At 33.8% G+C, this 14,166-nt stretch overlaps 2 protein-coding genes across 6 annotated transcripts; both read left to right on the forward strand.

Moving 5' to 3' along the window:
• Positions 1-450: 450 nt before the first annotated feature.
• LOC101209770 lies at positions 451-10,406 on the forward strand. 5 transcript variants are annotated; one of them, XM_011658454.2, is made up of 20 exons: positions 451-582; positions 849-1,492; positions 2,246-2,440; positions 2,824-2,907; positions 3,485-3,544; positions 4,612-4,656; positions 4,958-5,157; positions 5,249-5,543; positions 5,742-5,851; positions 5,917-6,046; positions 6,143-6,322; positions 6,394-6,483; positions 6,954-7,016; positions 7,148-7,222; positions 8,045-8,095; positions 8,448-8,525; positions 8,976-9,110; positions 9,217-9,324; positions 9,436-9,501; positions 9,998-10,406. In XM_011658454.2, exons 2-20 carry the CDS (start codon positions 1,139-1,141, stop codon positions 10,136-10,138), a joined length of 2,460 nt encoding a protein of 819 aa, XP_011656756.1. In that variant the 5' UTR covers positions 451-582; positions 849-1,138; the 3' UTR covers positions 10,139-10,406. The 5 variants fall into 5 exon arrangements, with proteins under 5 accessions (XP_011656756.1, XP_011656757.1, XP_011656758.1 ...); XM_011658455.2 differs by having other exon boundaries at positions 5,929-6,046; XM_011658456.2 differs by having other exon boundaries at positions 5,950-6,046.
• A 957-nt stretch (positions 10,407-11,363) lies between these two features.
• Positions 11,364-13,903, forward strand: LOC101207658 (E3 ubiquitin-protein ligase CSU1). Its single transcript, XM_004140532.3, has 2 exons — positions 11,364-11,764; positions 12,897-13,903. The coding sequence occupies exons 1-2, from the start codon at positions 11,526-11,528 to the stop codon at positions 13,570-13,572; spliced, it is 915 nt and encodes a 304-aa protein (XP_004140580.1). The 5' UTR covers positions 11,364-11,525; the 3' UTR covers positions 13,573-13,903.
• Positions 13,904-14,166: the final 263 nt, after the last annotated feature.

Genomic DNA, 14,166 nt, shown 5'->3' on the forward strand with positions numbered 1-14,166 from the left:
TTTATAAAAGTATAGCTCAACCAACATAAATTTTGTATTATTATTTTTCGTCACTTACAACGAGAGTAATTTTTTTTAGCTACTAAAATTATAATTTAAATCTAAATTTAATTTTTCAATCTTAAAGGTTTATATATATTTTGATTCATAAATTTTATAAATTTTAATTTTTAGTACTGTGATTAGTCCAATTCATACATTTTAAAAGTTTTAAATTGTAGTACCGTGACATAAATAATAGTCTTGTAATATGATATTTTATTATATTTATAAATATTTTTAAAGAAATTATTTATTTAATTTTTTTTGTCCAAATCTGACAAAAATAGTATGAAAATTTAATTATATTTATAAGAACCTGAAATTGATGCTTACAACTTAAATTAGTTTTGATTATGAAAAATAATTAAAATATTAATGGGAGAATTCCAATAAGAAAAAGAAAATGTTTAAGGAACCTGAAGGTGCGGTCTCTCTCTTAAACATAAAACTCTCTCTGTTTCCTATTTTTGCTGAATTTCATTTTCCATCTCTCAGCACTAACTTCCTAACTTAACATTCATCCATTCATCCATTCACCAGGTGATTCTGCCATTCCCACCATTTTTTTTTGTCTTCCATGATTTGTCTTCCTTTTGTTTCTCTGCATTTTCTTTCCCATTTCTATGTTTCTTCCTTTGTCATGTTATCCTTCATCGTTTTCACTTCTGCAAATGAACCTGATTTATAAAATGCTTGATTTGCTTCTCTCATTATATTCCACCCCCTTTAGCCTCTTGTATGTGTTTTCTTCCCCCCCTTAACAACTTCTGTATTCTGTTCTCTGTTTTTGTTCATTTTGGTAACAGGGGATTCGTGGGTTTTCTGCATGGAAGCATTCACGTGATGAGGTAGTAAGGATGGATTTTTGGGAATGTTCCAGCTTATTTACGAAATGGGGTTTGGTTAAATAGATGGATAAATGTGTTGGAGTGTGAAATTTGGGGGGTTCTTTGTTTTTTCTTTGAATGTGGGTATATTGTTTTATTTGGGCACATCTCTGAAATCAGTTAAAGATTGAGAATGTGATAATGGAGAAAGGTGTTAAATGATGATAAAATGGTGCAATGAGCGTAAAAGATGAATTGATTGTTTGAGAATGGATATTAATGAAAATGATGAATTGGTGGACGAGCGGCCTCCGTCGCCAATCTGGGTGTTGCAACAATTCTCGGAGGAGGCGTTTAGGGTGGCCGGTGAAGCTCTAAATAGCGTCTATCATGGGGGAACCGGGCTACAGGAAATGGGGATGGGACATCGACGTGCTCGTAGTGAAGTTCTTAGTGCCAAACATAAAAGATCCAACAGTTTCCAGAGGTTGAAATCCCATGTGCAGAAAGCTTGGGGATGGGGAAGAGACGCGCGGGATGATGATTATGCCTTCTATCGTTTCGATCCTGAGATATTAGCAAACCAAAAACGTCAGTGGTATCAGTTTCACTCCAAATCTCTGGTATCTAATTGATTCCATATTTCTATATTTTTTCTACAACTTGGTCTTTTTCCAGGTTTCGAAATAAAAGTTGTTTGTTTTTTTTTTTTTAAAAAAAAAAACAGAAAAAGAGATTATGTTTCTGAATGCACGTTTTGTATACGAGGTTTTATTGGCCTCTGGATGATGTTATATTATACTGATGCAATACCCTGCCTTTTTTCAATGCTCTCAATTATTTTCTATTTTCACATGGTTTGTATTAGTTAGACGTGAAGAATCATTGGAATTACTGGCTGTTCTGCTTACAAATATACATGATAGTCATCATCCACTGTACTCTTATGGAATTTCCTATACAAATATGATTAGTTTGGATTAGATTTAAGTTGGGTGTTTAACAAAAAATTATCCAGAGGAGGGTGGCACGATGTGACAGCTTTGCACCATTGGATATATTAGAGAAAAATTGTGAGAGTTTCTCAAATTTAGGAGACATGTATATTTTTTAAAACACATCTAAGTGTTATTACGAAGCAACTACATTGTGGTAGTCTCAATGAATCATATTTTCGCATTTGATGTTGTTACAATTAAGTAGAACAATTCTTTTTGAAACGGATATGGATCTCTCTAGTGTCTGCTAATTGCTTTGTCTTTTTAATTTCAATGAGCTCAGCTGAGCAGGTTTTGTTAAGCTAAATATATCTACCATAGTTAGAACAGAAGGAAAAGATTTGATACATTGAATTTTAATATATTCATATTTTATAGGACCATGTGTACGAGGAGCCCACCTCTCTCTTTGAACATTTCATTATTGCTGGGCTCCATCCAGATACTAACCTTGAAGCTGTGGAGGATGCATTTGCTAAAAGGAAAAAATGGGAGTTGCAAAGGAAAAATTCTGAGATAGATATCAGAATGGTAGAGCATAGAGGGCCAACAGTTCCCCTGTTGGAACCTCAGGTTAGCTCTTTATTTGGATTAGTAGTTTGTTAGAACTCTTCTATTTGTATTGTAGAATGATCCAGTATGTAGTGAGTTAATTCTCTGTGCCTTTGTTATATCTATGAAGGATAGATATTTGAGATGCTCCATTTTTGTTTTGTTTATGTCTACTGAAAGTTTAGTTTGCTTAAGAAATTTACTTGCATAGAATTTGGGATGAAGGTCTTGCAGACTGATATTGGTCCCCATATCTAGAGGATACATTGTTTCATGTTTATTTTTGGCATCTTGCTACAGCAATGCAGTTGATAAGTACTTGCTTCGACAAGTTAGTCAGCTATTGCGTTCCTGCATTTTTTGTTTATATATTAATGAAATTGCGGTTGTACTTGCTTCGACAGATACTTTTTAAGTATCCACCTGGGAAGAGGCTGCCTATGCGTATGAAGGATTTGTCTGCATTTTGTTTTCCTGCAGGTGTTAAGGTGAGCTATTATCCATCAGCCATGATGTGTTAAGGAAGGTTAGGCTGGTTAACTATTATTCATTATATGTTGATCACCGTTAGACTAAACCAGGTGAAGTATATTTGAAAGTGTCAAGTTTTCCTCTCTATCACCAACATGCTCTTTGTCATTTATATGTTGATCAATGTTTGAATATGAAATAAGCTGTTTGTTTACCAATCAATTGTTAAATGCAAATGAACTATTGTTTTCCTGTGTTGCAGATGTGAGTTATAACAATTTTTTCTTTGGGGATTTACACCATTGGTGAAAATTGAAATTCTTGAATGGGAAATAGTATTTGATGACAATTATTTATTAAAGTAAATTAATACTTTCTTTAAGCTATCATCTTTCTCACAGTTTATTTTTTGGATTATTGTGCATTAGTAAGTAGTTTACAAATGGTGCTTTTAACTTCCCAATGACATCACCTTATGAATCATTATGGCCTTAGATGTTTACTATTGACTTGGTTGTTTTAGTTCGTTCTATTTTCAGGTTATGTATCTTTATCAGTATAACGTAATTTCACACACTGACTCTCATAATGCAGGCTCAATTGTTGGAGAGGACTCCATCACTCAGTGATCTGAATGAAATTGTCTATGGTCAGGTATCTGGTACCAGTATTAATATATTTTGTGGCGATTACTTGATCCAGTTTTTCTCTTTGATTCTAGTCAAGATTTATCTTCTGAACAGGGGCTTATATTTGTAAGATATCTGTCGATGATATATAATTAAATTTTCCTTCAACCACCAGCTTAAGCTTTTGGGCGAATTGGTGGTTTAATAATATCAACACTAAGAAAAGGGAAACCAATTTTACTTTCATACCTTTACCGTAGATGGGTGATGTTTTAACAGTTGACTGGGTCCTTTGGGATGGATGAAAAATTTTAAACCATCTTCTGCATCTTTTCCATATAAGGCAGCATACGTTAATATATATTTTGACCTTTATCATTTTGCTCCGTGTATCTTGTTCTGGCTTTTGGATCTTTTGATACAAAATTTCATTGTAACAAGTTGTATGAACGCCGGAACAATTTCATTCTCCCTTCCATATTGTAGACATTTTTTTATAAATTTTTTTTGCATTTGGTTGTATTTATTTTTGACGATTAGAGTTTTTGACGACATAAGAAATAGTAATGTCTGTAGCCTGCCCAAGTGAATCAACCCATTTAATAAATGTGTGTTTCTGGCTTATGTTCAAGTGGGTCATATATTTAACTTTTTTGAGCCATTCAGATCCACACTCAAACACATATGCTAACGGAACCGTTTTTAAAATTCATGATTACAGGGTTATTTATTATAAAGTCCCTTGTGGTTGCAATGATCCGAGTTTTCTTTGCTTGTAGCTCTTAGCAGTAGTAGAGCATGTTTTACTATAAAAAGACAGAAAGAAAGAAAAAAAGTTGGAAATTGGAAGGATGAATGTGCTAGACTGTTGCCACCCTTGAAATTTGGAAATTATTTTACCGTTGATTCAGGGAGGAAATAGAAAGTCTGTCGGCAACGTTTATTTTATTTTATTTTATTTTTATTTTCTAAGTTGAGGCTGTTTTATCTTCTTTTGATCAGTAATGTATCATACTTTATTTATTGGTAAGCTGTTAATTTATTTCTTAGTTGCCAAAAACGAAATGATGCTAGTATCTTCTATGAATACAGGCACACTTGAAAAGAGATGATTTGGCATTTATTTTTTCCCTTAAGGTAAATTTTGTGATTGCTTCTTCAGCTCTTGTTGTTACCAGATATGCATCTAAGTCAACCCATGGATGTTTTATTTTAGAATTTTCTTTGATGTTCTTGACTTTTAATCAAGGCCGCTAGGCATGAGTAATACAAGATTCACACACTTTTTTATTTATGGTCAACGAGTTTGCAAGTCTATGATAAGAAGTATAGTAGAGAGTTACTGTTTGGAAGTTTCTTTTATCTTTTTACTCACTTCCACATGTTTAGTTTGTAGAATAGATTGAATGGTCGCTGAAGCTACTTTGTTTTCCTTCAGGTTGCCAACAATTCGACTCTTTATGGTGTATGCTTACACGTGCAAGAAATTGTTCAGAGGCCACCTGGTCTCCTAGGAATCTCAACTTCTCTTTCTCATTCTCCTGGACTAAGCAGCCGTTTTTTGGTTTCTGCACCTCGCTGCTATTGTCTGTTAACAAGAGTACCGTTCTTTGAGTTACACTTTGAGATGTTGAACAGGTTTTTTTTTTCTCTTAGCTACACTCAGATTTGTGAAAGAACGATCCTTTTGGAATCTAAATAACTCAACCTTTTTTGTTATGGTCTGCAGCATTATAGCCCAGGAGCGTTTAAATCGAGTAACTCAGTTTATCAGTGAAATTTCTCTCACTGATTCTGTGCCATCAGGGCCAAGGTCGAATCAAAATGAGAATGTTGATTCTCGTGAAAGGAAGTCCTCCGGTGATTGGATGACGTCAGCAATACCTATTCACAGTGCAGTTGCCATTACTGCTGCTGCTGCAGGAATTATTTCTGATGATGAGATCTTAACCTCTTCAGTAAAGATGGTGGAACCTCAATCTCCTGAAAGTTGTACAGCCAGTGATGCTTCAGAATTGAGTCAGGTAAGGAAAATCAAAATGATTGATTAAGATTTCCTTTACGATGTTTTGAGCCCGAGAAAATTCTCATTGTACCGGTGTAGAATTATTGCAAGAACACTTTTAAGAGATCTCAATTAACATTAGATGTCATGTGTGTTCCTTTTGTATTTATCATTTGGTGATTCCTGAGGCTATAACTGTTTTCAATTTTTTGACAAGCTGGAAAGAACTAATGGAAGTTGCGAGAGTGCTCACCTCTGGTCTGAGATGTCTTTCTCATCAAGGCATCACATGTTAGAGCGCATAGGGAGTTCTGAATCCCTATTCAGGTGGTGGATTTACCCTGATATCTAATATGCTTATATATTGTTAATGCAATATACCTTTTGCCCAGTACCAATTTCAGTGATATCAAATCATATGGCAGTCCAGCTAGATGTATGCTTTCAGAAGATGAGGATGATGATCTTTTTCCAAACTCCGAAAAGGAATTCGGTGATGACTTGATAATGGAATGGGCTAGGGTTAGTTAATTTTGATTGCTAATTTTCCTTCAATAACTAATTCCTTTCTATTTCATCTTTGATCTTTTCATTGGCTTAATGGTTTTATTATGATAGGAGAATAAGTACGATGTACTGCAAATAGTCTGCGGTTATCATTCTCTTCCTGTTCCTGAAAGGGGATGCGAGTTATTATTCCAACCTCTAGAACATTTGCAATCTATTGAATATAAAAGACCTGCCATTGCATCACTTGGATTTTGTGAAAGTTATCTAGACTTATTGAACCCCGTTGAGGTATTTCTCTTGTTCGTCATAATTTTTAGGGCGTGTTTCATGTCACTTTAAGGAGTGATTATATTTGATAGGTCCAAGCAAAGTTGGCTACAGCTGAAGAAACTCTTGCTCTGTCAATATGGACAACGGCCACTTTATGCCGAGCTCTCTCTCTTGAATCTGTGAGCACAATGCTTTTCACTTGATTCTGCAGGTTCAAAAAATTTGCTATTCTATTAGTTTCAGAATGAATTCAACTTCCTTGCAGATTCTGTTAATTCAATTCACTTGCTCAAGTAGATGGTTATTTTGTCGGTTTATATTGTTTCCTTATCATTTTCCCTGCTCATAAAATGCTTCGTCGTTACTTCATTTCTTTTTTATATGATATGAGTTTTACTTGCAATATTTATTTCTCATAAATCTCTGTTTCTCTATTTGGAACTACTTGAGGCAATAGAGAGATCCACAGCTTCTTGACAGCCAAAAATAAAATAGAATAGAAAAACTGAAGTGCTTCTCAATTTTGGTTGAAGTATGCTTGCAAGTTTTTTTTTTCTTTTCCCCCCTCTATATCAGGTAGGTATAATAAGCAATTGATACCATACTTTAGTAGTGAATGCAGGAAAGACTTATTACATTGTCTTTTCAGGTTTTGCAATTGGTTGCAGGGATTTTGCTAGAAAAACAAGTGATAGTAGTGTGTCCAAACCTGGTAATTTGTCCTATTTTTTGATTCACTTATAATCTCGTGCTTAGTTTTTTTGTATCTAACTCTACATTATTCCGACCACTTTGAACTTTTTTATTTGATTTGATTTTCATTGAGTATAACAATTAATGCAGGGTCTGCTTTCAGCTACAGTGCTATCCCTTGTTCCTTTGATTTGTCCTTTCCAATGGCAAAGTTTATTTCTTCCAGTGAGTTCATTGGTCAATTTCAATTTTTATTCATTTGTGAACCACCTTATTAACATTCATAATAACAACCATGTGCATTTTTTCCAAATCAGAGATTTTTATATGGTTATGGAAATGGCCTAACCATTTCACCTTGTATTAAAAGAATTGATTCTTTTTTTTTAACTTATTTGAGATGAAAGTCTTTTGACTGGCAAGTCCATTCATTCTACTTCTTGTAGGCAAAAGTAAATTGAAACAGTTAATGCCATCCTCTGTTTGTATCAGTAAGCCTAGGCAAACACAAACGCACTCAAGGGTTAGAAGTGAAGTGCATGTGGCATGTGCTCCTTTTTTTTTAACACTAAAAAATATTCTTACGAGTATAATTTCTCCCAACTCTCTTTAAAAGCTCTAGTCTCAGAATTTTCATTATTTTATTAATGTCAATACTCTCTTCTTCGATATATTAAAAAAAATTTGCTTAAGCCTTCGAGAGTTATTGTGCTTTAGTTGACTCGGATTTTTAAAAACATTACTTTCTGAAACAAAAGATTAACAGTTATGTTTGCTTCTCCATAGGACACAGTGGTTATTTCTGGAAAGCATATTCCAAAGTAATTGATACTCGTCTTTCTTATACATTCTATTTAATAGTTCACCTTCATAGTGCTAGTTCTAAAATTCATAAACAGGGGCATGGATAGTATTTTAAGAGAAGCTTCACTGTTCTTGCAATTTTCTAAGAGGACTGGAGTACTTGTTTAGTATTTTATTATGTCGTCTTGATTGAAATGGAAATCTAGAATTTCTATGGGTTATGCTCATCCTGAAACTTTTCAGGTTCTTCCAGGAAGAATGTATGATCTCCTTGATGCCCCCGTTCCCTTTATTGTGAGTGATCGATTTTTTTTTATCTAAATTCTTGCGCACATCTAACTTCAAACATTTTTAAGGGCTTCCTATTTCTAGCTGATTATAGGCAGTCTATTTTGAAAACAATGGAATGTTATATTTCAAACCAAAATGTCACCTTGATACAACAAACCGTATGTTTAAAGATCTTTCAATGGAATAACAACATGCAATTCTCTTATTAGTACTTTTCATTGAGGAAGTATTGTTTCCTGTGCCCATGATCGTGAAATAGAAAGTTCATTGATATAGAAGTTTGAGCAAATTGGTCAAGTTTTGTTAATAAATCCAAATTGTTTCTTAATGATTTCCCCTTTCGATAATTTTCCAGGTCGGTACACTAAATAGACCAACTGATGTAAAGATGAAGATGTCTAATCTAGTTGTTGTTGATATACTTAAGGATCAGGTTAGCTGGAAATTTGCTTATCTTTTTGTTTTTCCACTGTGTTTATGTATCAATCAGGTTTCAAAAACCATTCTTGTTCTGTCTTTATTTTCTTTCCCTTTTTTAATAATACAAAAGAGGCCATACTACATTGACCCAACTGAGATGGTCCCAAAATTATGCTAACAAGCTCAGCTTGTTAAACCCTAAAACCAAAGGAAACTTACAAAATATGATAGTGGTAGATGCCCTGGATGGTAAGAACCGTTAACCTTTACAATTTATTTGAGCATGGTTACTGAAAACTGTTTAAAAAATGCAGAAAACTGGTTCCTGAATAGATTTTCAAACAATCCTTGTTTGTTTGGTTTCCGACGTTTTACCAGCAAATATAAAGTTTTCCGTTTTAGTTTGTTTCCCTACTCCTTCAAGATTATAGCATTGTTGGCATTCAATTCTCTGCTTCTTCAGGTGAAAACATGTAGCTTACCAACACTTCCACGATACAGAGAGCTAGCCTCCAAACTAGGCCCCATCCACGCTAAATTGGCTAGCAAGAGTTCAATAGCCAAAAAGCATCCTGTATATAGGTGCATTGAATCCCAGGTTATTATGGATTGTTGCATTCTAGCAAACTTGGCAATTTATTTTTCTTCTAGCCCCCATGCTTTCTGCTTCTACTCAACACTTAAGATATAACATCGATTTGCAGACTGAATGTGCCGCCCAGTTTTTGAATGTCATGAGGCAATACATGGAGTCATTGTGTTCAAATCTTAGATCTCATACAATTACTAGTGTCCAATCAAATAACGACAGGGTCAGCAAATCTACATTCTGTTTTACTTCCCATATCGAATGTCCCATAACTAACCAGTCTCTAACCTGAATGATAACTATGAAACTTAGCTCTTTATGTTTATGATTTCAGGTTTCATTACTTCTTAAAGATAGCTTTATTGATTCCTTTTCTATTAAGGACCGACCATTTGTTAAGGTGATTTCCAATTCTGAGCTTGATTTCTTAGTCACTTATATGATATACTTTTAGCTGAATCATATGTGCATCATATTTTTGCTTCTAAAAAGTGCCTGGTAACATTATCATTTAAATTACTTCTTGGTCAAACAGCTGGCCCAGAAAAGGTTCACTTTTTATTTGTGCTAATTAAAGAAATCCAACTTGAATCAAAATGGGTGCCTCTATATTGATTGCTCTTTGGCACGATAGATCTGTGCTTTGATGATCATTGTTCCTGTTAATTCTTTATGAACTCTACTTTACTGGGAGCTAACAATGTTCATTGAGATCTGCTTCATTTTTTATTTTCTATTCTGAAATGAGTTGCACTGGACAACTATAATCCAGTCCTCAAAACCAAGGTAAAAAAAACATTAGTCTATTTAAGATTTGTTTGATATTTGAAGCCAAGGAATTGAAAATGTGGTATTCTGTGACAATGATCTGATGATTTGGTTGGTGAACTTTGCAGCTATTAGTAGACACACAGCTGTTCAGTGTTCTTTCGGATTCTCGATTAGCGAGCTTCGAAAATGGGTTCTGTGAAGTAAATGTTTCAACAACTCCAATGGCAGAACTAGAAGTACACAAGCTGCAGATGAAGAAACCCTGAGGGGTTTTGATTTAGAGCCAAATATTAATGAGGATAACTATAACTACTGATTCCTGAAGTGTTTTTAGGCAAATCAGTTTTGTAACATAACGTTAATAGTAACATTGAAAAATATCCCAAGTTTTTTAGTGAGGATATACATATGTAAGGATGTGAAAATTCATGTAAATGTTGGTTACTTCAATTCAACAATAAACAAGTTGATTGATGCAGATACTGATTGTTGTATAATAAACAAGCAAATATTCATGGGGCTCATTAATTTGTCTTTTTCAATTTATTTTTATTGTTTGAATCATCTTTATAGTAAGATATCAAGAGACCAATAATAAACAATTGGTATAGTGTAATCAGAGTTTAAATGTTTACTTAGGAAATTGGAACAAAACAGCATCACTTTCAAGAACAAAAAGTTATTATCAAAAGAATTTTGCTGTTTTCCAAAACTTGTTTTTGTTTTGTAAAAGAATCGGACTGTATTTTCTCATTTTTTAGTGCATTCAACATGTTTTCGTTGAATATGTAATGTATTTACCTTATTATCTCTTTCAAACCTTCTCATCACAATTTGATTATGGTGAAATGATTGCAAAAAAATGTCTTGAAAAGTTCATAACAAAGATGTACAGAAACTCCCATTACATACCTCTTTCTTTATTATTATGGTTATATGTTTAAAAAAATAAACACAATGAGGACTAAAAATAAAGAAAGTCGATAAAAATGATAAATTATTTATAAATTTGATAGACACTAACATGCTTCAAAATTTTATATATGTCCTAAATATGTTAGTTTATTCGGTTGTTTTCAAAAGTGTTCCAAAATAAATTTAGAATAAAATAAAAATTCATTAAGCTATTCATATAAAAAATAAATAAAAGTTAGACCATGAATAATTGTATCAAAATATATTTATTAATATATATTGGAAAATTGTAAAAAAAAAAAATAGCAAATTTGACCAAAAATTTACAAATTATTGTAAAATTTGAGATTGTAAGAGTAAAAAATTTCTAATTAAAATATTTATAAGTTAAACAAAATTTTGGATTCTATCTAGAAACTGAATTTATTTTATTAATATCTATAATAGAAGCGTGTTATTGTACATAGAATCTGAAATTTTGATATATGTTAGTAAATATTTGAGCAAATTTGTTATTTTTGACCGTTGAATATATATATATTAAATGAAAAATATAATAAATTATTTATTGATTAGCTCTACAAAAGAAAACCCGGTCCGAGTCGGAAAAGGGGAATTTCGGTCCATTCAAATAATTTCTTCTTGGCTTCCTCTCCTCTCATCGTCTCATCGTCTTCTTCTTCTTCTTCGTCTTCTTCGTCTCCAAATTCTTTGATTTTAGTTGTTAATTTCATAAATATGCCTCAGAGACACTCGAAGAACAATAACGATCTAGCCTTCTTCACCTATGATGAGAAGCGGAAGCTCGGCTACGGAACCCAGAAAGAGAGACTTGGTAAGGATTCCATCAAGCCCTTCGATGTCTGTTGCTTATGCTTGAAACCCTTCATTGACCCCATGTGCTGTCAAAAGGGTCACACCTTTTGTAAACAGTGCATTCTTGAGTGCCTTTTGGCTCAGAAGAAGGATAATCAGAGGTATCTTACATTTTCCTAACTTGTATTTTTACATTTAATTGCTTTGAAGAATCTGTGGTTTGTTTGGTATTCAAAAAGTGAAATTTTTATCTTTATTTCTGGTCAATTCACTTGGATCATGATGGGTAGGTTTTTAAAATGTGAGATGTTACTAACCACCATGCCCTGACCTAATGCCCAATTTGAGTGAATGTAAATAAGATAGGATTTTGAAAGGATGGGTTCAAGTCCTATAGCTGGCTACAAATGTAGTAGCTTTAGCAGTTGTTTCTAGCAGGAAATGTTACTATGTTGTCGATGCTATCCTCTTGAAGGATTTGACGAAAAGGAACAGGGCAATGTTTTCAACAAAAATCAGGACCCCAATCTCTGCAAGCGAGGTTTCCACTCGTTTTACGAGTTTAATGACCTCCAGCGCGTCAAATTCTAATTCAATAAGAAGGTTATTAACGAACCACTTCTGCTCTATCGCTCACAAGCCTCCAACAGTGCTTCCACTTCTAGAAAACTGACACTCTCACACCTTTGGGGAATTTGCAACCCCATACTTGCGACCCTCTTGCTTATGACTTTATGTTCTATGATATGTGAGAAGTTGATAGGCCTAATGTATATTTTCATTTTCCATAAACCCCTCCATTGCTCTTATACTTATCTCCCTTCTAGTCATAGACTAAAAAAAAAATTGATACAAGTGACAATAGAAGCATTCCGTATAATGAAGATTGAAGAACATTTTGTGGAATGTGCAGTCTGTATTTCCCAATTTTCCCTAAAGGAGTTCTACTTTTCAGAGGTTTTAGCAAAAGCTAGTAAAAAAAAAAAAGAAACATGAATCTAGTGGGAAAAAAAACGTTCTAGTATTGGCTGACTAATATGCTGGGTATTTAGTTTAGCAATTAGCTGCTGAATATGAGGCTTATATTGATATTAAATATTATACTTACTAATGTAACAGGAAAATTGAAACATTGTAAGAAGTGCATGTTCTAAGTTTGAGAAATACTAGAGAACAGCGTACTAGGGTGTAAATTTTCCTTTTTTGATGCTTATGCAATTGGGTCCGTTTGTTAAACAATGTTCGTCATGAATACCCTTCGGGTCTCACAAGCACGCTTTGTTAACCCTGCAGGAAGCTTGCTGCATATACTGCACAACAAAAGCAAGAGAAGGAAGAAGCAGAAGAGAAATTAATGCAGCAAAAAGCTAGAGAACTTGATGCATTTGATCAACAAAACCATGGTGCTGTACCACAATACAACGATCGAAACCAAAATCGAGATAAGAATGGTTTCCATGGGGCAAATAGTGTGAAAGTCACGTCTTACGAAGAAGAAGCACTTCGAACCATGAAAGCATTTTGGCTGCCTTCAGCTACACCAGAAGCTCCTGTTAAAGCAGGAGCTCCTTCAAGTAGTACATTCTGTCCAGAAGGTAACGAGAAACTTAAGCTAAAGTCCCTTTTTCCTATACATTTCACAGAAGACAACAGTGAGCGAAAGAAATCAAAATCTTACGATGTTACATACATATGCCCTAGTTGTAAGGTTACTCTAACAAACACAATGTCTCTTGTGGCCTTAAGTACATGTGGACATGTCTTTTGTAAGAAGTGTGCTGATAAGTTTATGGCAGTGGATAAAGTTTGTCTTGTCTGCAACAAAGGATGTAAAGTAAGGGATTTGGTAAACTTGGAGAAAGGAGGGACAGGGTTTGCTGGCCATGGGGATTCACTTGAAGCAAGAGACTTCAAGCATTTAGGAAGTGGTTCTGGCTTGGGGCTTGTGAGGCCTGCTATGAAGACTTAAGATTCATTTATTTTATGAAATTTAAACCACTTGTCTGATCTACTTCATGATTGTGATTTTCTTCCACGATCCCTTTTACCCTTTTTACTTAAATAATTAGTATGTGATTTTGTAAAATGGAAATATCAGCAAGAATCTTTCAAAATGATATATCCAATGCTCGTAATCTCTCCTTTAAAAGTCAATTCAAATAGATGAAATGTAACAGCCCGTAGTGGGTATAATACATTGCTTGCTACATGATCGTGTTTACCACGGTCTGTATATGGTTGTTTAGAAGGCCATGTTTAGAGAGTTCTGTTTTCACTAGTTTTTTCTTTTTTTCTTTTCATTATCTGGAGTCCAATAATTGTAGCTGTAGGGATCACTGTTGACTTTACGTAGTAGCAGTTAGTACCTTATGTTCAAATTGGACATAAATGTTATTTACTTTGAATTATTGTGCAACTTATAAAACTCAGATATTAGCATCCTTCACTAATTGCATCTTTATATATCGTTGAAAATTTAAGAAATCGCCATGAAACTCATTGGATTTCACAGACGAATGTTATTTGAAACCAAAGAATGGTAAGAGTAGCAATATCATTACCT

The sequence above is a fragment of the Cucumis sativus genome, chromosome 6, assembly GCF_000004075.3.
Source record: "Cucumis sativus cultivar 9930 chromosome 6, Cucumber_9930_V3, whole genome shotgun sequence".
NCBI classification, from domain to species: Eukaryota; Viridiplantae; Streptophyta; class Magnoliopsida; order Cucurbitales; family Cucurbitaceae; genus Cucumis; species Cucumis sativus.

What these genes read in the sequence shown, in the direction of transcription:
- LOC101209770 (XM_011658454.2), top strand. Translation starts at nt 1,139, where the DNA reads ATGGATATTAATGAAAATGATGAATTGGTGGACGAGCGGCCTCCGTCG. An exon ending in TTCCCCTGTTGGAACCTCAG is followed by an intron (nt 2,441 to 2,823) that starts GTTAGCTCTTTA and finishes TTGCTTCGACAG; the next exon opens with ATACTTTTTAAGTATCCACC. An exon ending in CACTTTGAGATGTTGAACAG is followed by an intron (nt 5,158 to 5,248) that starts GTTTTTTTTTTC and finishes TATGGTCTGCAG; the next exon opens with CATTATAGCCCAGGAGCGTT.
- LOC101207658 (XM_004140532.3), top strand. Translation starts at nt 11,526, where the DNA reads ATGCCTCAGAGACACTCGAAGAACAATAACGATCTAGCCTTCTTCACC. An exon ending in CAGAAGAAGGATAATCAGAG is followed by an intron (nt 11,765 to 12,896) that starts GTATCTTACATT and finishes TTAACCCTGCAG; the next exon opens with GAAGCTTGCTGCATATACTG.